Genomic DNA, 23,297 nt, shown 5'->3' with positions numbered 1-23,297 from the left:
GCACTTTTATTATTCAGAATTATAGCAGTCCGGCTACTCCACGTAGTAACGTACCTATGGATGAAGTGAGCAGAGCAAATCTGGGAGCTCTTGGTAGGCTCCCAGATTTGAAAAGCACCGTTGACGAGTAAACGTAATGAAAATAGTCGATGCTCCAAGAGCCGTCACGCAACACACTGAATGCCACAAGTAGCACTTATATCGATATACCCGAAAATAACACAGAATATGCACAGGACGAGCGCGCGAGCGAACAAATACCAGCAAAAACGAGCAAAAGGAACGGCTACCGGAAGTTTCCTAAGGGCGCCGGATGCCGGCGCACAGCGTTGCCAGAGCGCGGTGGCGATGGATGAAACCGTCTATAGTCAAGAAGTTGAAAAATACTTCAATGAGCCGCTGATCCCAAGAAAGGCTGATCCTTTGAAATATTGGAAAGAGCATGGAGGTTCACTGTATCCAGGAATCTCCAAAATTGCTTTGCGATACCTTCCCATCCCTTGCTACAGAGGTGCCCAGTGAACGCATGCTCTCAACTGCAGGAAACACCATAACATCGCGGCGAGAGTCTGAAGCCAGGTCATGTGGAACAGGCAACAACAACGACAACAACAACAACAACAATGGGACGAGAGCGTGCATCGAGTTGGCAGCGTTGAGCTACAGAGCAGAAAACTAAAGGAGTCTGCTACACGGATGTGAAGAATTTGCCAATATAGGGTGTCGGTACGTTACTTCAATGCTGATCGCATTAACGTCGGCAATTCATCGTGAGATGGGTTCTGCCGGAATTTTTTATTTTCACTTAGATATTTTGTTTTTTTGCCGTTTATGCTCTTTTTCATTATTTTGTGCATTTACCGGTAGAGCCACATGGTTAGGGCGTAGTAGTGCGCCCGTCCGTTACAAAGAGTGTATCATCATCATCATCATCATCATCATCATCATTGTACTATATCCCAGATATCCACTGACGAAGGCAGCGTTGACGCCAAGGGAATTTGTGGATGGGGTTCTCGCCAAGTCGCCTTTTTACGTAAAGGCTTAGACTTGAAGGTCAACTCACAGACGTTCATCTTGCACGATTAGACTTCGGCAGTGCAAGGACCAAGCAGACAACACACTTGTACAAATAACATTTATTGCAAGCCAGAAGTCTCGCATGGATGCAGGCTCGTAGAGACCGAGACGGTAGCCTGGGTCGTACAACAAAGGCAGGGAACCACAAAGCAGGAGAACAAGACGTTTACCGGAGGTCCTTGCTTCGTTGTCGCTGGCAGCATTCTCAGTTTCGGCGCTCGCCTGGAGCACCGATTCCGGAGCCACTGACTTACTATATTACTCGTTTCAGTAGGTGCGGGGCTCCGCAACCACATGGCGGTCTCCACTTCTGACCAGTTCGAAGGGTTGGGGGGGGGGGGGGGGGCGCTCCGCCGGTGGGAATCCGCTTGGTTTCCCGTGCAGGAGATTGGGCAAGAAGCTTCATCTCCACTCATGTATCGCGACTCCCGTAAGACCAAAGGTCACTTGGTTTCAATTTGATATATGCTACCTCCTATATACTTCATACCTGCCCATCGGCGCCGATTACGCAGGGAACCGGTCGTCGCGCGTAGTTCCGTCGCTCACCACCAGTTGTCGGTGTTCTTTGCCGTTTATGCTCTTTGTCTTCGCTACCACCCAGAATAAGGGGTAGCGGAGATGTACAACGGAGGCGTACAGAAGCAGAGTTCCCAGTTATGGTTTAAAGAGGTTAATTGATGCTTGGAATTCTTTGTGTTTGTGTGTTTCTGAAAAATAAAGGTAGGACATTAGGCAAAATAATAACACGCGCTTGCTGGCGCAACCCACCACCCTGTTTCAAAGGGGATGCTCATAGCATTCATGCATGCATGCATGCGCATCCATCCATCCATCCATCATCCATCCAATCATCCATCATTCATCCATCCATCATCCATCCATCATCCATCCATCCATCCATCCATCCATCCATCCATCCATCCATCCATCCATCCATCCATCCATCCATCCATCCATCCATCCATCCATCCATCCATCCATCCATCCATCCATCCATCCATCCATCCATCCATCCATCCATCCATCCATCCATCCATCCATCCATCCATCCATCCATCCATCCATCCATCCATCCATCCATCCATCCATCCATCCATCCATCCATCCATCCATCCATCCATCCATCCATCCATCCATCCATCCATCCATCCATCCATCCATCCATCCATCCATCCATCCATCCATCCATCCATCCATCCATCCATCCATCCATCCATCCATCCATCCATCCATCCATCCATCCATCCATCCATCCATCCATCCATCCATCCATCCATCCATCCATCCATCCATCCATCCATCCATCCATCCATCCATCCATCCATCCATCCATCCATCCATCCATCCATCCATCCATCCATCCATCCATCCATCCATCCATCCATCCATCCATCCATCCATCCATCCATCCATCCATCCATCCATCCATCCATCCATCCATCCATCCATCCATCCATCCATCCATCCATCCATCCATCCATCCATCCATCCATCCATCCATCCATCCATCCATCCATCCATCCATCCATCCATCCATCCATCCATCCATCCATCCATCCATCCATCCATCCATCCATCCATCCATCCATCCATCCATCCATCCATCCATCCATCCATCCATCCATCCATCCATCCATCCATCCATCCATCCATCCATCCATCCATCCATCCATCCATCCATCCATCCATCCATCCATCCATCCATCCATCCATCCATCCATCCATCCATCCATCCATCCATCCATCCATCCATCCATCCATCCATCCATCCATCCATCCATCCATCCATCCATCCATCCATCCATCCATCCATCCATCCATCCATCCATCCATCCATCCATCCATCCATCCATCCATCCATCCATCCATCCATCCATCCATCCATCCATCCATCCATCCATCCATCCATCCATCCATCCATCCATCCATCCATCCATCCATCCATCCATCCATCCATCCATCCATCCATCCATCCATCCATCCATCCATCCATCCATCCATCCATCCATCCATCCATCCATCCATCCATCCATCCATCCATCCATCCATCCATCCATCCATCCATCCATCCATCCATCCATCCATCCATCCATCCATCCGTCCGTCCGTCCGTCCGTCCGTCCGTCCGTCCGTCCGTCCGTCCGTCCGTCCGTCCGTCCGTCCGTCCGTCCGTCCGTCCGTCCGTCCGTCCGTCCGTCCGTCCGTCCGTCCGTCCGTCCGTCCGTCCGTCCGTCCGTCCGTCCGTCCGTCCGTCCGTCCGTCCGTCCGTCCGTCCGTCCGTCCGTCCGTCCGTCCGTCCGTCCGTCCGTCCGTCCGTCCGTCCGTCCGTCCGTCCGTCCGTCCGTCCGTCCGTCCGTCCGTCCGTCCGTCCGTCCGTCCGTCCGTCCGTCCAAGACGCTATACCACGACATGCGCTGTAGCATAACTATTTATCACGTAATTTTTTTTATAGGTGCCGATTCTATCGTTTCACATCTGCGGGCGTTTAACGCCGACACAGACACGTATACAGGCCGCTGCGAATTGCTTCTGGCGCAGAAAAAAAAAAAAAACGATACAAGGAAAACCACAGTTCTCATCTGTACGACTATGAAGCTTCATTTTCCTTCTGCTTATTATTACATATGTTTTGTATGTCAGTGTGGGAAAAAAAACCCAGAAAGCAGCAGGAAAAAAAAATGTCACAGTTTCGCCCTAAGGGCGAAGCAATGAATGCGATAGCAACACAGCAATGTCATACGAAGTAAGGTGAGCGGCTTTGGTAGCAATATGAATTGTAGTAAACATGAGCTGATTAAGTAAGCAGGTGTGCTGCGGCGTAAGTAGACCGACATGAAGAGAGACTCGATGACCACGAGAAGGCGCGTGTGAAACGGTGGTGTTGATGAGAAGCGCTTCCTGTGGGCAGCGCGTGCGAAGGGACACACCTGTAGCGCTGCACTGCCGATCCGGGCAGCATTGCATGTGTAGCGTGCGTTGGAAAATGTGGCCCGACTATTACGAACTGAATGAACAAGCGTGGTGTGAGCGCGCACAAACACGAAGAGATCACACTGAATTACAGCAGACAACGACTGTCAAAACGCTGGCAGCAAGCATACGCCGCAGCGGGCGAAGGTACGTGCGGTCTATCGCTTCAACGGAAACTGAGCGGCGAATGCACTTAAAGGTCAGAGCCGTGTGGAGATAAGAGACGGTGCGAGCGAGCGACGAGCGCGGTTGTTGGCAGAGAAGTGCCCCCCCCCCCCCCCCTTGCTCCCTCCGGCGCTGGCTTCCTGCTTGCTTGCTTGCGCGTGGGAGATTGAGTGCGTTCGCTCTCCGTGATAGCGCGCGTCTCCGCACGCTTCCTCTCGGGCATACGGCGCGCGGCGAAGATTTTATCTATAGGGAACGTCACGGCGACGGCGACGACGACGGCGACGACGACGGCGACGACGACGGCGACGACGACGCCGACGGCAGAAATCCGGTTCAAGTGTCCATATAATTGCTATCGCAATAAAAACAATATCGCGGCTCCACACAACACTTTTATTGCCATCATTTGGATTTAAAGTTTGTGAGCTTTCGTTACAGGGGCTTCTGTGAAAAAAGTTTTGCGTTGTCGTTCTTGTCCATTATCTTCAGCGCAACATTAGTGAATAGAGGTCGGCAGAACTTTGTCAGTATGATCTCAAACAGCTTCTCGTGATGCTCAGGCACTGAACACTTGAAGAGTTCACGTTCTCGCAGCGCTTGAGCAGCATTCACGGCAGGCTCCCTCAGCGACTGCTTAAACTTTCTTCGCTTAGCGAGCACTACTTCAAGCTACTTGTGCAAAGAGTTCAGCACAACTACGAGTTCGTCTGACGGATACAACAGACCGCCTCTGTCTTGAAGCTTAATCAGAGAATCTGACGGCGCCGAGGGCTAGGGCTTTGTTACCAAACTGAGGCATTCTTTGCAAGACATCCGCTCATTAGCAGCTCTCGACAGGTATCCGCCAACCATCGCTAGTGCTGCACATTCTGGCGAACGAAGCGTTTCCTTGCGCCGGGTAATGTGGTTGACCAGCGCTGCTATCGCCTCTTTGGGAAATTCTTCGGATGGTTCTGGTGTAGTGCTTACGCTCAGTTGCCGGCGTAGCGACGAGCATGTGCTGTCTTCCGTGTCCTTTACGTTGCTGCTTTTTGATGATCACGCAGGGCATATCTTCGGAGACTTTTCGATTCCACACAAAACTGCTCGTGTGTCTGTCTGGTCGTTGCTTCCAGCTGACCTCCTCAAAAAAAAAAAAAGATTTAATGGCGTCAGACGAGAGCTTTCTAGTCAGAACAAAGCAAAAGTGCATCTCTCTTAGCAAGTATCTGACGCATTCCAACTTTGAGCCACTTCTCTCGACGTTCTTCGTCACTCGGCATTTCATGAAAGGAGATGCCCAGGACCTTTCTCTTACTGTACGAGGTGCATCCAGGTCCAGCATACGCCATATAACTGGGTATCAACTCACAAAACGCCCCATCAAATCACTCACTTAAAGTAGCATAACTCGCGCGTGACCATGATGTCTTCTTTTCGGCCAGAAGGCCCTCATTTGCGTTGCTGCTAGACGTCCTCAATACGGCTTCGACAGTGTCACCACAGCCAAGTCTTTCAATACCCTGTCGCAGCTCACCGCGTCAATCGAAGGCAGAAGACAAGTTTTTTCACAGCCGTGGACTGCTGCAGAAACGTGGTGATCTCTCAGAAAACCAGCGAACCGTTGGCAGTCGAGGCAAATGAATTTTGTCTCTATTTGACACTAACGAAGACGCGCACACGCAATTTTTCGCGCCTTTAACTAGGCACGGCGGCTAGCGAACTAATATGGGGTAGCAGCGCCCCTAGCGGGCGACCTGCGACGAGGTCAGGCAAGGAGCACGGCCACTGGATAAAAAAAAAAAAGGTGTGGCCTGCCGCGTGCATCGAAAACGGTGTGATCCGCCGAGGCGCCACACGCCGGGGGCTGTTGTCTGGCATCGGCATAGCAAATGCGTCAGGAACGCGCTTGGAACGCCGTCGCGCGTGCAAGCCGACGCGTTCCATCCCCCTCAGCTAGCGCCGTTCGGCCTAGCCAAGCGGCCGACAATGCAACTACGGCCGTCACGTTCGCTCCCATAGGAGCGCGCCCGACGCGGCAGGCCGCACCTTTTTTTTTTTAGGGGCGAAGCTCCTTAGGGTGTGGGTCTGTCCCTCCTCTGTAGTAGTAGTAGTAGTCGTCGTCGTAGTAGGTAGCCACATCTACTTTTATGAAAAAAAAATTCCGAAAGTTGTGTCCGTAGCGCGGAATCGAACCAGGGACCCCTCGCTTCCGAACACGCGGCGCTAACCACTACGCCACGAACCGCACATGGACACACGCACCACGATGACAATAATACCCAACATTAACGAAAGACTGCGCGTTTCTAACGCGTTTGTGCTAGCGCGTTACGGCCCGTGTAAGAAGCTGGTGTAAGACGCTGTGGCCTCTCCGCCTTACCCCCGTACTCATAAACGCTCCTCGACTTGAACTTGACTTGCCACCGCCTTGGGCAGCGCGTTCGAAACGCGTTGAAGGCGGTGGCAAGTCAAGTTCAAGTCGAGGAGCGTTTATGAATACGGGGGTTATACTCTCTCAGCAGTCATGTGATGGCGTCGGCAAACGCGGTGCACGTTCCGGCATGTGTAAACGGCTGCGTAAGACGCTGTGGCCTCTCCCCCTTACTATAAGAGTACTGCACGTTTCCAACGCGTTTGTGCAAGCGTCCCCTTAAGCGGGAGATGGTGCAATTTTAATGAAGGGCGCTGTTATAAAATAGGAATGACGTCACATATGGCGCGTGTCATTGGTGGAAGTCAATCGTTCGATTTAGTGCGGCGAGACTGGGCGAATTACACGGAAGATTCACGGTTTACTGATGATTCCCTCCGGAGCTTCGCCCACTCATCATCATTCACCCCGTGGATATGCGGCGTTTTTTATCCAGCGGCCGTGCAAGGAGGTTGAACCGCCCCGTAGTGATTGCGCGGACACAGAAAGTGTATAGGAGGCTATGATGCTACAAAGGTTTCTTCGACACATTTATTTTAAAAGTTTCAAATGCCCTCCGATCAATCGAAATCGAAGGCGTCCGCCTCTTTTGGACCTCGACATCCCAGGGTTTCAGCGGCGGGGCAGGAGGAGCCGGTCCCAGGACAAGGGCCGCCAAGACAGGATCGCGCGCCATCCTGTCACGCAGCTCGCTAGCATCACGGCAAGCTTCCCTGGGCCGCGGCCTCCGCCATCTTGGGGATATGCAGTGGCCTGGCGGCGGCCTCCTCCATCTTGGAGATATGCAGCTCCGAGGCTGCATGCCGCGCGGCGTCGATCACGAGGCCACCGCAGATTTCGCAGTACCTGCCCGGGGCTTCCGGTGGCAGGGACACGTCCAGGCCGCGGGCGCGCTGCACCCGCAGTTGCGTCCTCCATGGAGCTGCGCTAGCGTACAGGCGGGGAGGCTGATCCCCCACGTGTGCAACCAACGTGGCCACGTGGCGCAACGAGCGCACATTTCTCGCTGGTGGCGAGTTGGAGCCTTGGCGCCCTGGTTCGTCGGTCGAGTCGCTCCTACCCGCGCCGCGGTTGCCCCCACCTCCACGTGGTCGCTCCAACGGACGGCGGGTGCGCGCAGTCCGCTGCTCGTTCCTCGGCTCACCTCGGGTCACATCGGCCAGCTGGTCGCGGCCCTGTGCCCTAGTTCTCAGTCGCTCTCTTCCCCAAAGCGTCGACGGGCGCTGGCGACCCGACGCCTGGTGATCGGAGCCAGCGGGCATACTGGTGCGGGAGGAGCGTTCGCTTGCGAGAGGTACTGAGGTACTCTGGCAGGCAATGGCGCCCAACGCGGCCTAGGCTGTCTCAACGCCCAAGTGATGATGATGATGCCTCAATCAATGGCACAACCCACTGTGGGGGATAGGCTACGAACCGGGTGGTATTATGATCGAAATTTAAAATAAATTAGTTTAGCAATAAATTAGTAATAAATTAAAGGAAAATAAATGAAGAATTGAAGATGGGAAAATGAACCGATAATAAAAGAAATAAGTAGTGTATACTAAGTTAGTCAGCCTTGCCTAGATAGGAATAGTAATATGAATTTAATAATAAATTAAATACAGTAAAGGAGAGACGTAAATTTTGAATAATAATATTAATAATAATATAATTGTGGTTTTGCGACATTACTTTTTGAATTTGCTATATCGATAATTTATTAAATTTATTTATTATCTATAATTTATTGAATCATGGAAAAATAAGAAAATATTAATAAGGCAATCTTTTTCTGTCACAAAGAAAAAAGGAAAGTGGCTCGAGGCTGACTCCGTAGCGCGGATATCTGGGATAGCGCCGGTCAGCGCTCCCTGTCGTTTCACTGGGGAACTATAGCAAGAGTGGCGTGAAGTTTATATTTCGCGTCAAAGCTTGATTGACGCCTGCACTTCCAAAGTAGCGAGCGCAGGAGAGAGAGAGAGGGGGAAGAGAGAGAGAAATAATGTTTATTAGTTCCATGGGAACTAAACTTGAGCTCGTGCTGAACTGGTTCCGGCACGAAACCAAATCGAAGAGTGCAGGTTACAGTGGCTAGAATAGGGAAGTGTGACGAAGGCCCCGCCACTCGCGTGAGCATTTGAGATGCAGCCGCAAGGCGGCGCTCACGCTTGCATTCACGTACATTCACGTCACCCGACCAGGCCCGACGATCGACTAGCCGGATAAGCGCCCCGATTCGCGATGCGAATTTCCTTTCTTTACCTCGAATGGTACATCTTGCTCAGCCGCTCGTGTTCGCGAAGATCGCAGCAGCATAATAGCGACATATGCCCCTTATATATTCGCGTATAACACGTTTTTTGCTCGCGAGATCTTGGCCGTCTTGGCATGTTTACCTCGGAGGCCGCGCAGACGCGCCTCGAGTTTTGCTTCGCTGCGGTCTTATTTTACGCGCATATTACTGTCTATAAACGCACGCTTGAAGGAAAACAACTGCTTTTGCTTGCCAATATGAATTGAGTCCCCGAGTTGTTCGTTAAAGAAAGATGCAATTAGATTTCACTTAATATATGTAACGTACTGCCCTTAATTGGAATGCACCGATGATTATCTTACATAGAAAGTCGCCTTGACTTGCTCAATATTTTCACGTTTACACGATTTCTTGGAAACTGGGATGTTATAAGCGAAATATGGTGCAATTATTGATAATTTTTATCAGTCACTGTGTTGCCGTGTACTGTAACGTGTCGCTTCAATAAATGTTACGAGGAAACATAATTAGTTTCGAGCTCGTCGCTCATAACAAACTTTTAATTTCAATGCGATTCGAACAAACAGAACTCCATATACTTGACAAGAATAAAAAAAAACAGGTTAGGTTAAAGGAACATAAATAAACAGAACACATTTGACGAAAACACCGACAAAGGCTGACGGTGCATTTAAAATAATGATGAGAACATTAGAATTCTTGTTTCCTTTTCTTGCCCAGTTTCAATGGGGATAACACAGGAACAAAAATTAAGCTAGTTATGGGGTTTTACGTGCCAAAACTACGATCTGATTATGAGGCACGCCGTAGTGGGGGACTCCGGAAATTTGGACCACCTGGCGTTCTTTAACGTGCACCTAAATCTAAGTACACGGGTGTTTTCGCATGTCGCCCACATCGAAATGCGGCCGCCGTGGCCGGGATTCGATCCCGCGACCAGGGACAAAAATTAAGTGCTCAAGTTAATAGGTTCTCGCCTCTTACATTGCAAAGCAGCAGCATGGGGCATCAACAATACAGACAAAATTACTGCAGCCCTCATGTAATGGTAATGCGCATGAAGCAAAGGTAGAAATACCGGTTTCGACGCAGCGCATACACAAAAGAGAACCAATAATTAACAACTGTGCACAACAGAGAGAAAACATGAGTGAAGAACCAAGAATAAAATATTTCAAGCGACATTCTTGTAAAGCAAGGGAAGCATACACACTAAGTCGATTAACACACTTAAAACTACTATAGCCACTGTACTTAATATTTACCATGATGGGGTGTAACTGAACACAATGCACATTCACTTTCACGGTTCTCATGATCGTCCTGCGAAGTTTCAAGTGCTTTTTTTTTTCTCTCTCTCTCTCTTTTGGATGCTCGCTCTTCGTTTTGCACGATTTGTAACCATGTAGTCATGCAGCCAAGCACGAAACAGTGACTTTGACTGCGGCTCATCCCTGAGCACTTGTCCTGAGCACCGCACGAAACATCACTTCGCACAAGAATTTCCAACAAAAAGCGAGAGAAACTCGCGTATCGGGCGCTCGGCTCGACGTGATGATGATGATGATGATGATGATGATTTATTGGCATCCCCTTTGAAACGGGGCGGCGACAAATAGTCACCTCGCCTGCTTGATTTAATCAGGTATACTATACATGTTCTTTATCTAGCATTTTTGTATACCTCTCATTATTTTTCTTTTTCAAAAATTTACCTTGTACCGCTGCCTATGATTTTAAGAGATCAGGTCGTATCCATCTTTTCCCTGCTTTTTTTCTACCAGTACTCTAATCATCTCTTGCTAATCTCTACGGCTGATCTGTTTATGTTTCCTTCCACTTTAAACCCAAGCGCTACTGGGAGTTGCGCACGTTACCTACGGTTCTCGCTGGGTGGATCCCGTCGCATTCCATTAGGATGTGCTGAGTGGTCTCTGGATCTTTACTGCAGCATACACATGTCTCATCTAGTTCCGAATATTTGTTCCGATATGTTTTCGTCCTTAGGCAACCGGCTCGAGCCTCAAATAGCAAGGCACTGCCCTTTGTGTTATCGTACAGATTTTCCCTTCTAATTTCTTTCTTCTCATTCTTGTAAATCTCCATTGTCCTTTTTGTTTCCATTCTTTGCATCCAATTCACAGTCTCTATTTCTCTCACTTTCTTTCTGATGACCCTGGTTGTCTATTTACAGTTTCGATTATCCTGTACTTGGTTGCCAACTTCCTTGACCTCTTCCTCCATTCTGTGTCCACGCTTTTCATGTAGAGATACTTGTGCACTTTAGCCGCCCATTTATTTTCATCCATGTTCCTGAGCCTTTCTTCAAAACTAATTTTGCTCTGTGCTTCTCTGACTTCAAAAGAGGCCCAACCCATGTCACCCTGCACTGCCTCATTTGTCGTATTACCGTGTGCTCCCAAAGCCAACCGGCCTACTGATCTTTGGTTAACTTCCAAACCCGCCAATATATCCGATTTTAAGCATATAATGGCATTTGCAAATGTTAGCGCTGGCACCATTACTCCTTTCCAGATTCCACGCACCACCTCATACTTATTGTGGCCCCATAGTGCTCTGTGTTTCATTATTGCTGCATTACGCTTCCCCTTTATTTTCAGATTATCTTGGTGGTTGCTTGAGTAATTCTTTCCTTCGTTTATGTGTACGCCGAGGTACTTATATTGCTTCACTATGGGTATTACTTGCTGTTGAATTGACACCACGAAGTTACTCGTGTGTTCATTAAAGATCATAATCCCTGATTTCTCTGTGCTGAACTTAAGGCCTAGATTTGTCGCTGCGTTCCCACAGATATTCGCAAGTATCTGTAAATCTTTTTTATTGTCCGCTAGTAGCACAATGTCGTCTGCGTACATCAGTCCAGGGACCTTCTGTTGCACCATTTGTCCATTACGCATGTAGGATAAATCGAAACCTAATTCGCTGTTTTCCAGTCGTCTTTCTATACCCTTGACGTAAAGCGTGAACAACAATGGTCACAGAGGGCATCCTTGCTTCAATCCTTGGTGAATTCCCACCATTTCATTTCCTTTTCGGCCTTCCCATACCACTTGTACTTGGTTGTCTCGATATATCTCCTTTAGCAGCTCCACGAAATCGTCATCTATGCCTTCGTATTGAAGAATATCCCACAACAATTCCCTGTCTACGTTGTCATGAGCTCCTTTAATATCTAGAAATGCTATCCATAAAGGTCTTTTCTGAGCTACTGAAATCTCTATGCACTGAGTTAGTACAAACATATTGTCTTCTAAGCGTCTGCCTGGCCTGAACCCATTCTGTAGTTCCCCCAATACATCGTTTTCCTCCACCCACTTCGACAGTTCTAATTTTATGGCTTGCATTGCCATTCTATATATCACCGACGTTACTGTAACTGGCCTGTACGAGCTCGTGTTATCCTTATCTCCTTTGCCTTTGTAGATGAGATTCATCTTGCTTTCACGCCATCCATCGGGAATATTCTTTGTTCTAATCACTTGCTCTATGGCATTAGTCAGCAGTGCCTTGCTTTTTGGACCGAGGTTTTTGAGCCCGCTTTCAAAGACCAAGCTTACACCGACCCCCTTAATGTCGGCTTCACTTTTAAACAGAAATGCATTGCGGGAAGACGTTTTTCTAGGGCCTATATAAGTCGTCTTATATTAAAATATGAAGGCCCCAGGACCTTTTTAATCATTTTATAATTGTTTGCTATTGCCCCGACGGCGCGCGCGCGTGTCCAAAACGCATTAGGTAGGCTAAGTCCCAATTTGAGCTGCCGTAGGGAGCCTACATGCAAACGCTGTACAGCGCATGTATGTAGGCTCTCTAACCTGCCGAGGACGCAAGCGCCATCTGGATAGGATTTTCGCAAGTAACCTACCAGAGCGCACCGCTGTTGGTAGGGTAGAAATGCTGGAAAAGAGGTTTGCGTTTGAGTTTCCTCCTTACAAAATTATGTTTTCTCGTACATTCAAATTACAATCCGACGCCACCATGGCTGTAGGTTGTGGTTAAGCCGTACTTTACCATTTCTCTAGCGGATTTTACTGTGATAAATTTAATTTTTGTTCACTAACACCTTGCGCCAGGCGGAGTGCCTGCGCGGTCGGGGTGGCTCGGGATGATTTTCTCTGCCACGGATGCCGGCGCTTACGCCGACACCGACGCCGGATTTTCTGCGACACGGGGACCTTAACGCTATCGCGTTAAAAGAGCGACATTCCAGGCATAGTTTTTTAGGAGGCGTAGGGCTCACTTATCACCGCTGCACTTCTGCGTCATATTATACGCTCGCCATCTGATGCACGCATTGCCACTGTCAGCGAACGATTCGCGGTATTGAATGAATGAGTGCAACTTTATTTAATGGAATTCCCTGTACTGCGTGAGCTGCCCTTCGAAATACCTGTTAGCCAAATGGTTACACTCGAAATTAGCCTTATAAAACAAATCTGAGACATTGCTTTTTCCGAACCTTCTTTTTTTATTGGACAATAGATATTTTTAGCCACTGTGAGATTTTATGTTTACCACTCAGCACCAACCTATTGGCAATTTTTCGAGTTCCATTTACCTACGCTGCAATTGTTTATTAGGCATGGCACTTCTGACATTTCTGCTGAATTTAGCAGATAATACAGAAACAGTTTTCAAAACAAATGTGCTTTCTTTATTTACAAAGAAACATGCACATGACGACAAATGGGGGGCATTCGAGACCATGGTAAAGAAGCTGTCACCACGTGCCGCATGAAGTCATCCTTTCCCTCTTACGCTTTCCCTCATCGTTTGGAAGACGACGAAGTGCTTCTTCTGTAAGAATGTTCCTATTTTGACCGCTGGTGTTTTCTAAATTGCTTTGTTTTTTTTTTTGTTGTGCGTACTGTTCATTCCCTCCAGCGTGGCCAATCCTCCTAGTGGGTATGAGCCATGATTTGAGGCCATATCAATAACAACGCTGCTCTCTTTCTCTGTCATTCTAAAGCTCTTTCAGTCTTTGCGGGAGACGCCGCTCCCATAAGCACGACGATGGACGTGGAGCCAACTGGCGCTCAGCCCTGTTCATCCACATGAATTGCTGCCGCCTCGAGAAAGCAGTTTGGTCACTTGAGCGACACCGACAGCGTAGACGCTGTGATTTCCGCTACGGACAGCTACGAGAGCTTGGATGACAATCGTGCCCGTAACATAGCGTAAACCAAAGCGAAGACTCTTCACGGCTTCTCCTTCAACAAGTTTGGCAACTGTAATTACTGCACGAAAACAATTTCTTTTTTTGCGCCTGTGGAAGCTACGGCTATAATCTAAACCGACTCAACTGCCAAGCCACATCTCTGTCGCTTGAGGCCCTCGTTCCGAGCCAGATCAAAGATGTAAGGATTAACGCCCAGGAAACCTCCTCGCTAGACACGTCACGAACCGCAGCGCACTGGACATATTGAGCAACGTCAAAGTGTTTGAAGACATCAATCTGCGCTACTATATAACATACAACAATGACACGCCGGCAGGTGTTGTTTATGAGATCGACGCTTCCATCACCGATGCTGACTTGCCTTTAAGTACATTTCACGTTATGTCACTGCCGCAGCCTGCCGTGCTGGTCCTTCAACATGGAGGCTAGGATGACGTCCGTGCAAGTCATCTATAGATAGTGTTCATGTGACGTCACGCAGCCATATCTCACCGCGCTGGTACCCAAAAATGGCGACTACGATGACGTCAGTGCAACATATTATCACGCGCAAACTGTTTTGCTTTTTCACGGCGATTGTTTTTCACCGGTTTATCATTGTTATCGCTCTGACGTTCGACGCAAGACGCGCTTTTTTATTGCGATATATGTCAATTATATGGACACTTCAACCGGATTTCTGCCGTCGTCGTCGCCGTCGCCGTGAGGTTCCGTATAGATAAAATCTTCGCCGCGCGCCGTATGCCCGAGCGGAAGCGTGAGGGGACGCACGCTATCACGGAGGGCGAACGCACTCAATCTCCCACGCGCAAGCAAGGAAGCGGCAAGCCAGCGCCGGAGGGAGCGCGGAGGGGGGGGGGGGGCGCATTTCTACTCTGCCAACAAGCGCGCTCGTCGCTCGTCCGCACCGTCTCTTATCTCCACACGGCTCTGACCTTTATGCGCCGTGCATTCGCCGCTCAGTTTCCGTTGAAGCGATAGACCGCACGTACCTTCGCCCGCTGCGGCGTATGGGCTAGCTGCCAGCGTTTTGACAGTCGTTGTCTGCAGTCATTCAGTGTGATCTATTCGTGTTTGTTTGTGCGCGCTCACACCACGCTTGTTCATTCAGTTAGTAATAGTCGGGCCACATTTTCCAATGCACGCTACACATGCAATGCTGTCCGGATCGGCAGTGCAGCACTACAGGTGTGTCCCTTCACACGCGCTGCCCACGGGAAGCGCTTCTCATCAACACCACCGTTTCACACGCGCCTTCTCGTGGTCATCGAGTCTCTCTTCATGTCGGTCTACTTACGCCGCAGCACTCCTGCTTACTTAATCAGCTCATGTTTACTGCAATTCATATTGCTACCAAAGCCGCTCACCTTACTTCGTATGACATTGCTGCGTTGCTATCGCATTCATTGCTTCGCCCTTAGGGCGAAACTGTGACATTTTTTTTTTGTTGCTGTTTCACCGGTTTATCATTCTTTGCGCTCTGACGTTCGACGCAAGACGCGCTTTTTGTTGCTGTCATGCTGTCATGTTCCTTGCTTACGCCCCTTCTCGACCTGCTGGTACCCAAAGATGGCGTCCGCGATGACGTCCGTGCAGCCTATGTATACTAATCAAGCCGGCGACAGATAGATTCACACATTTACAAGTACGATGCCTAAGCAACTCGCGCTGTGTAAAGCGTGTCTTAAAAGGAGACAAGTTACCATGAAAAGTTAAGTTCGGTCATTTTCGACAAACATGCAGTGAGACTTCTTGTGCCGCAGCATCTTCAGTGCCGGAAATAAAAGCCAAACTACACGTACGCGTGCCGGCGCGCGCGAGCTCGCTCCCGACATCTCACGCATGCGCAGATGGTGCGGGACAGATCGTACACGTCTAAGCGCGGCGCGAGCACAGATATCTAATGTTTACGCACGCTAAGAAATAGCGTTCTCCAATATGGCTGCACGCATGGCTCCAGCTTCAGCGTGAATTCTCGTGATGGCTACGTTCTCACTCGCGTTGATCGCCACGCAGTAACTATTGAAATGAGCTTTCGCTTTCTCTAAGCTTACTTGAAACGTTAGTTATGAGCGCGTAGCGCGTCCAATTTCTGAGATCGTTCGGCGATTCCGGCGCCCGTAGGCCTAACGAGACGCGTCCGCATAGCAACAGTAGGCTAGAGGAGTAGGTGTGCGGACCGACCGTCTGAAGCGTAGTTCGCCACGCATTATGACGCAAAAATGGTGTGGCGCTCTGTACAGCGGTGCTCAGCGCCGCATGTCGTCTGCTACTAGTGACAGACGGCGCGCAATAAATAAAGCACGCAGAGTGAAAAGCTGTCACCTGTATCCGTCAGTTTGTCCAATGAGAAGATGCAGGTCTCTGTTATTGTGTGTTTGCAAGTTCCTAAAATATGTTGAAGATTCTACGGCGAAAACGTGAGCGGCATGGTTAGCGGAAGCTGATCTCCAGATGGCGAATAAGTTCAGAGCGATTTCTTCGCTCATAAATATATAAATCACGGGGGCCTAAAACAGCTTTGTTGTCAGCGCCGACAACAGCAGCAGCGCACACCGCTGGGGAGGGAAGGACGCCTTTAAGAACAGTTACTGAAGCGCGCTTTCACCCATGTTGTCGACTAAGGAAAGCTTACCAAGGACGCAATAATATGCTGCTTCCGCTCTACTTTATAATATGATGCACGAGAAAATAAGGGCGAACATTATTTTGAACTGTGATCACACAACGTGATTATGACCGCAAACCCTCGGAGAGATCTGAGCAACAAGCTGCGAATGAACGCTGCGCAAATTACGACGTCAAGATTTATGTGCTGATTTCAGTTTGTGTTCGCGAACACAAACTGAAATTCCGGTCGAACGATACGGCGCATTCTTATTTTTTTTCTCTCTCTCTCTTTTTTTATTGCGCAGTTTTGGAACACAGAACAGGGCATAGGCAGAAGCGTGATATGTCCTGTTCTGTGTTTTTTGTTCTAAAACAGAACGTGGTAAGCAAACATGTACAACCAACTATTCCAATACAAATACCACGTGATGCCGGCCACGCCGGCCGGTAAGGCAGCGTACCTGCAGCTCCGTTCGCGTATTTGCTAGATGATTGCTTTGTACGCAGGCTTCAGTCCAATGAAGTTGAGTAACGCTGCACGTTGGGCTCGTTGGTATAACATGATGGAGGCAAAAGGCGTGGCGCGTCAGAAGCAGGACACAAGAAGAATTAAACAGACAACACAGCGCCAAACGTGTGTGTTGTCTGTGTTCTTCATGTGTCCTGCTTCTGATGCGCTACGCCTTTTGCCTTTATTCGAATAATTTGAACCACGATTAGTGTAAAAAGAAAAGTTAAACCGACGTAATTTGGGCCACTAGTATAATGACAGGGGCTAACGCGGGGCGCTTCGGCATTCCCCCCATGAATGACTGGCCGAAGTACCGAACCTCCTTATCGGCATTGCCGATGCGTGCGTACGTTGGCAACCCAACCAGGTTTACATTGCGAGTTCTTTTGCACGTTATCACTCACGATACGCACAAACATACACTTCGCTACATTGCGTTCGTATTTTCACGTTAAACATTATTTTTATGACTAATCACAAAGACGTGTCGTTTTGTTGTTAAACTATGTAGTAATTTATTTAAGAGCAGCAGGACTTGGCGGCTCTTTCTTCTACAAACTAGGTAGTATTTTATTTAAGTGTGGGAGATTAAAGCGGCTTTATTTCTTGTAAAGGCTATGTTTTTCAGTTTTCTATTTATGACTTCATCATTATTTGAAACAATGTGGAACTTGCGGTGATACTGTGTATACTTTCAGCTGCTCTGTATTTGTTAACTGAGGGGACGAAGGACCCCTTAAGCCTTCACTTCAACTTATCCCTCCGTCTCCTAGCTGTTACACTGTACTAGCTGTTACGAAGCAAATAAAGCAATCAACCAAGCAATCAATCAACCAATCACTCAATTATGCTGCGGCCATCGCGTGGTCAAAAGCATTGCGGCGAGGCGCAATTGCAATGTGGTAACTCTCGGATTAGAGTAACTTTATATCAAAGAGATTTCCAGCTTTTTCAAGCCCCTATGACCACCTTAGTGTTAGTACCTAGAGCAGCAGTTGAGATTAAAAATCATAGTATTCGACAAAAACGGCAACATTCTTACAACAGGGACAATTTAAGTGCATTTAAACCTAATAGTCCTTAGACTCAAATAGCACTTGTGCGCGTCTATACAGTGTCCTTCGCAAGCGACGCGCGAAGCCCATTGGAAGCTTTCGCATGTACGTTTTACGCGTATGCGTATTCGCGCCGCCGTAAGCGAAACAACCACACACAAATAAAATACAGACATCAAATGAGTATTAACAGTTACCACATGAGAAGTAGTTTAAAGGAACTCATTGGTCTCCCGACGCTGGTTGACCGACCCAGCAGAGCGCGTTTGGTTTAGTTTGGTCTACCGCCGGCTCTGGGGCTGGCATATATATATATATATATATATATATATATATATATATATCATATGATCGTGCACCTGCGTTGATGTACCGCGGGAGAAGTATGCAGGGTATGCAATGAGTTATATGGTGACGAAGTGTCCCATTTTAAGTCCCGGACAAAACACGAGCACGGGTTCACGGACGTGCTAATACGGTCGCGCATTATCGCGCGTGAATGAGCGGATCGAACGCAGGCTGAAATGATTCGATACTCGACGAATATACAGCGACTCCCGATATGCTTAGGATGAAGTGAACAAAATCCAGGCTTTTTACATAGCTGCTACTTCCCTCTAAAACTGATCTGAACACGAACCCCTCGTGGTCGCGCTCGGCGTTTTGGAGCCTCTCGGGAGTATTTCAAGGCATTCTTACGGTTTGGCGCAGCAAGTCGCAAATGTGTAGCAATTTAGCGCAATTGACGCAGCTGTACCACCCCTGCTATAGCTTTTATTTCTCATTTCATGAAATATTATGCAGCTAACCATTCTCCTGGGCTCCTTCTTTTATCAAAAAGCACGAAACAATAACACCTATGCATTTATGATCAGAACACATTTGACAGAGAATGAAAGTTGATGGGGGCGCATAGCTCCTATATATGAGATGTTTAAAAAAAAAAGTGGAAAGAAATGGAAAGGGTTGGGGGCAGAGCCCCTGCATAAAAATACTTTGGCGGGGGGGGGCGCTCTGGAATCCCCTGCCTCCCCGGTTCCGACGTCCCAGGCTTCCCCTTGTTGATAGGCAGGGCCGCTGTCACAATTACAGCGCTACCACCATCGAACGTCGGGTCGTCCGTCACATGCCCGAGCACGATCACCTCTAGGATTTCGAGGTCTTAATAACCTGGGAACAATGTTGACCAGATTTTTTTAGTGTCGCGAAGACGAAAGAAAAAAAAAAACCATTGCTTGAAATTGTTCTCTGTGAGCTTGTTTCCGTTGCTGTCGTTGTAAGCAGGGGATGGCGGGGCTAGTCAAGCTGCTAAAAAGCAGCTTTTTTCCCGCTATCCTCACCATTTATGTACATTTTTGTCTGTATTGATGTGCCAAAATGGTGATATAAAGCAAATATCAAAATATCAAAAAAAAAATCCGGCAGAACCCATCATAAGATGGCTATCGAAGTTAATGCGATTAGCATTCACCCAATGTAGCGACCACGTATATAGCGACACACCGTATTGACTAAGACACCTTTATTTAGAATCTGTAGTGGTCCTCCTGAGATTTCAAGTGATTCGGCTATATGCGACATGCACTGTATCCGTGATTTGCCCGCTTTATTATGACAATCGCTTGCCAATTTTATCTCACGGCGGTAGAACGAGGACCGCACGCCGACGGCGCATGCAGTGACGACGACGGAATTACGAAGAAGGAATGACGTCGATAAAACGACGAGGGCATTATGAGGACGACGGCACGACGATGGTGGGATGATTCTGAAGTGATGACGATAAATAACTTCGATGCAATTACAATGCCATGACGACGGTGGCATAATCACTATTGATTCAGGATAGCACAATTGAATGAAGGAGAAATTATGTTGACGGAACGAAGAAGGTGGCATGACAACAATTGGATGACATTTCTGAAAGGATGGCGACGGTGCGACAACAGCGTGATGACGGTGGTCTGGCAACAATGCAATGACGACAAGTGTACGACGATGATGGTGTGGTGACGACTGTATGACGAAAATTACGGGACGCCTACAGTAGGACGAGAATCACATGACGAAGATGGAACGACCACGGTATGACAACAAATGCTTGACGATGACCGTATGTGGACGATGCAATGACGACGATTGCATGACAACCGCGACATAATCGCGATTGAATGACGAGAGCATGATTACAATGGAATGACGTCGATGAAACTGCGAAGGCGATATGACGATGAGGGTATGACGATGAGGGTATGACGACAATTTGATGACGTTTCTGAAATGATGGTGATGGTACGACAGTAGTAGGAGAACGGCATCACTAGAACGGGATGATCATGATTGTATGACGACCATGCAACTACCATGACCCCGAGGACATACGTGGTGGCTCAAAAGTAGACAACAATCGGGTCACATGGCGTAAGGTAGATAGATGGATAGATAGATCGATAGATACAAAGTGCCTGAAGTAGGCAAAGAATGCTGATCGCAATAAAAAATTCAGAGCCCTTCCCCTCTTGAGGAAATGGGGGTGAGTGAAGCTTGTGGCAAGACGACGCTGTCGCAGGCGTTCCACTTCGTTTGCCCTAAACTCAGGGTCGACGGCTCTTCGCTGACGTTTGGCCTCAACATCGCGCTCCCGCAACTCGAGGTTCTCGGCTCTTCGCTGACGTTTGGCCTGGGCTTCGGAAGCCATCACGCTAGAATTGGCACGTCGACGACGAGCCCTTTCCCGAGCGAGTTCGCGGCGCCGTTAATCAAACGCAGCCTGCTCCTCGGCGGAACGCACCACGCGGAGCTTTCCCATCCGGACGCTGAAACTCATCTGAGGCGAGGGAAGCTCGGCGGAGCGCTCCAACCACCTTTCCTTCCCTTTCTCTCCCCGCGACACACTAAACGACCCTGATTGGTCGTGCGCATCACGTGATCCGGCTCCGGCGCAGCTTTCCCAGCACCTGCTCTTTATTTATTTATTTATTTATTTATTTATTTATTTATTTATTTATTTATTTCTTTCCTTCCTTCCTTCCTTCCTTACTTCCTTCCTTCCTTCTTTCTATCTTTATTTCTTGTCCCTGGCTCATACCCGCATATCCAATGCGAGTATGCGCCAAACGTGACTTTTTGCGTGACTACGCCGCCACCGAAACATGTAACGCAATCGAAGGTTCGCTTTAAACGCGGGACGTACAGTGGGCGCGGTTGATCACAGGTACCGTTTTCTACGTGGCCGAAGAGTGCCACTAATGCGCACTAATCTGTGAAGCGTCCAGCTGCTGTGTCGTGGCTTGCCTGCTTCGACTTTCCCATAAACCGACAGACACCACTGACCTAAAATTCGCATAGGGCTGCAGTTTGTCTTCAGTTTTGTGGAGTTTCAAATAACATTTCCGGGCCAAATCTGGGCCAGACTGAGGCCCAGGCCAGACCCGAGCCCGAAGCTCCTAGGTCAGAGCTCGGCTTAAACGCAAGTCAGCAATTGCTTACCCGGCCCGAGCCCGGCCCGCGGGCTGGTCTGGCCCGAGAGCCCTGGCCGGGCCCAGGCTCTCGGGCCAGCCCAGGTCCGTGCACTGCTCTAAATTCCGAGGCCCCGCATTTGCTTCCTCGCATCAAAAACATCAACTTAAACTTGGGAGGTACCTTTGCAGTACTTATCTTTTACTGCGATTAGCATTCTTTGCCCAGTTTTGAGCCTATCTATCTACCGTATCTATCTAGATGTCTAGACTCTTTCGCAGGCACAATGGCCCAAGTTGTCTACCAACTTGTGCCACTAGGTATATGATCACGGTCGTGATGCCGTCATGGTCGTTCAGTCGATCGTCGTCATGGAATCTTTGTTATCTGACTGTCGTCACGCCTTTTACGCTGACCCAGTGGGCGAAGTTGTCTAATAGCTCGGGCCACTAGGTATGTGCTCGCTGTGATGATGCCGTCGTGGTCGTTGCAACATCGTCATTCCAGCTTCGTGAACCGCCTCTAGTCATGCCGTCGTTGTCACCCCATCGTCTTCGGGACATCGTCGTCATACAGGGCTCGTGACACTGTCGCCGTTACGCCATTGTCGTCATACACTCGTTGTCATCCAATTGTCGTCACACCTTTTCATGCCATCATCGTCGTTTTGTCGTCGTCATGCAGCCGCCGTCGTGCATACGTCCTCATACTGGGGTGATGATACCGTCGCGGTCGTTCTGTCATCCTCATTCTAACATCGTCATCCAACTCTTGTCTTGCCACGTTTTCACACGGTAGTCGTCATATACCGTTGTCGTCACGCTGTCGCTTTACTATCACTTCAGTAACGTCGTCCCATTGTGGTCATGCCGTAGTCGTCATATACTGCCTTCGTCGTTTCATCGACATCAATCCGTCTTCGTGATTCTATCGTAATTTATGCTGTCGTCATTCAGTCGTGATTATGCCGCCGCTGTCATGCCATTTTTGTCATGTCGTCGTCTTCAGACAGTGGCTATCATGCATCCGTGGTCATATCGTCGTCATTTCAGCTTCGCCATCCGGTTGTCTTCGTACCGCTTTCGTCCCGCCATGGTCGTCACACACTCATCTTCCTACAACTGTCCTCATGTTAGAGTCGTCGGGCTGTCCTCGTTATACCAACGTCATCATATAAGAAAGGTCATATGATTGTCCCGTTGTCGTCATACTGCGCCTTTGTCATTTCATCGACGTCATTCCTTCTCTCATTCCATAGAGTCGTTAGTGCCTCATGCAGTCGTCTTCATGCCGCCTTGCTTAAGCGTTACTATGGCAAGTGAATGCCACAGCGCCATGGGGAGGAGACCGGATTGGGTCACATATAACCGAACCAATGGAAGTCTCAGAGAGGTTAAACAAACGACTTCAGAAATATGGTGTGTTGCTACACGCTTGAATGCTAATCGCATTACTATCGACAGTAATCATGAGATGAGTCTGCCGTAACTTTCTTAAATATTATTTTTTTTCCAAGAACCTTTATCGCTTGGAGTTCGTTCGCTACCTGTGAATGTGGTGTACCGCAG

The 23,297-nt window shown here is 48.7% G+C and overlaps 1 protein-coding gene across 1 annotated transcript in view; it reads right to left on the bottom strand.

Annotated features, from left to right (window-relative positions):
- Positions 1-7,146: 7,146 nt before the first annotated feature.
- Positions 7,147-23,297, bottom strand: part of LOC125942093 (uncharacterized) — a 43,004-nt gene continuing 26,853 nt past the window's right edge. Inside the window, exon 2 of the mRNA XM_049660060.1 lies at positions 7,147-7,715. Coding sequence (XP_049516017.1) covers positions 7,333-7,715 — 383 coding nt within the window. The 3' untranslated portion in view covers positions 7,147-7,332. The remainder of the gene's footprint in view (positions 7,716-23,297) is intronic.

This window comes from Dermacentor silvarum, chromosome 1 (genome assembly GCF_013339745.2).
Source record: "Dermacentor silvarum isolate Dsil-2018 chromosome 1, BIME_Dsil_1.4, whole genome shotgun sequence".
Lineage (NCBI taxonomy): Eukaryota > Metazoa > Arthropoda > Arachnida > Ixodida > Ixodidae > Dermacentor > Dermacentor silvarum.
The sequence above is the reverse complement of the archived record's forward strand: the minus strand, read 5'-3'. Positions and strand labels throughout refer to the sequence as shown.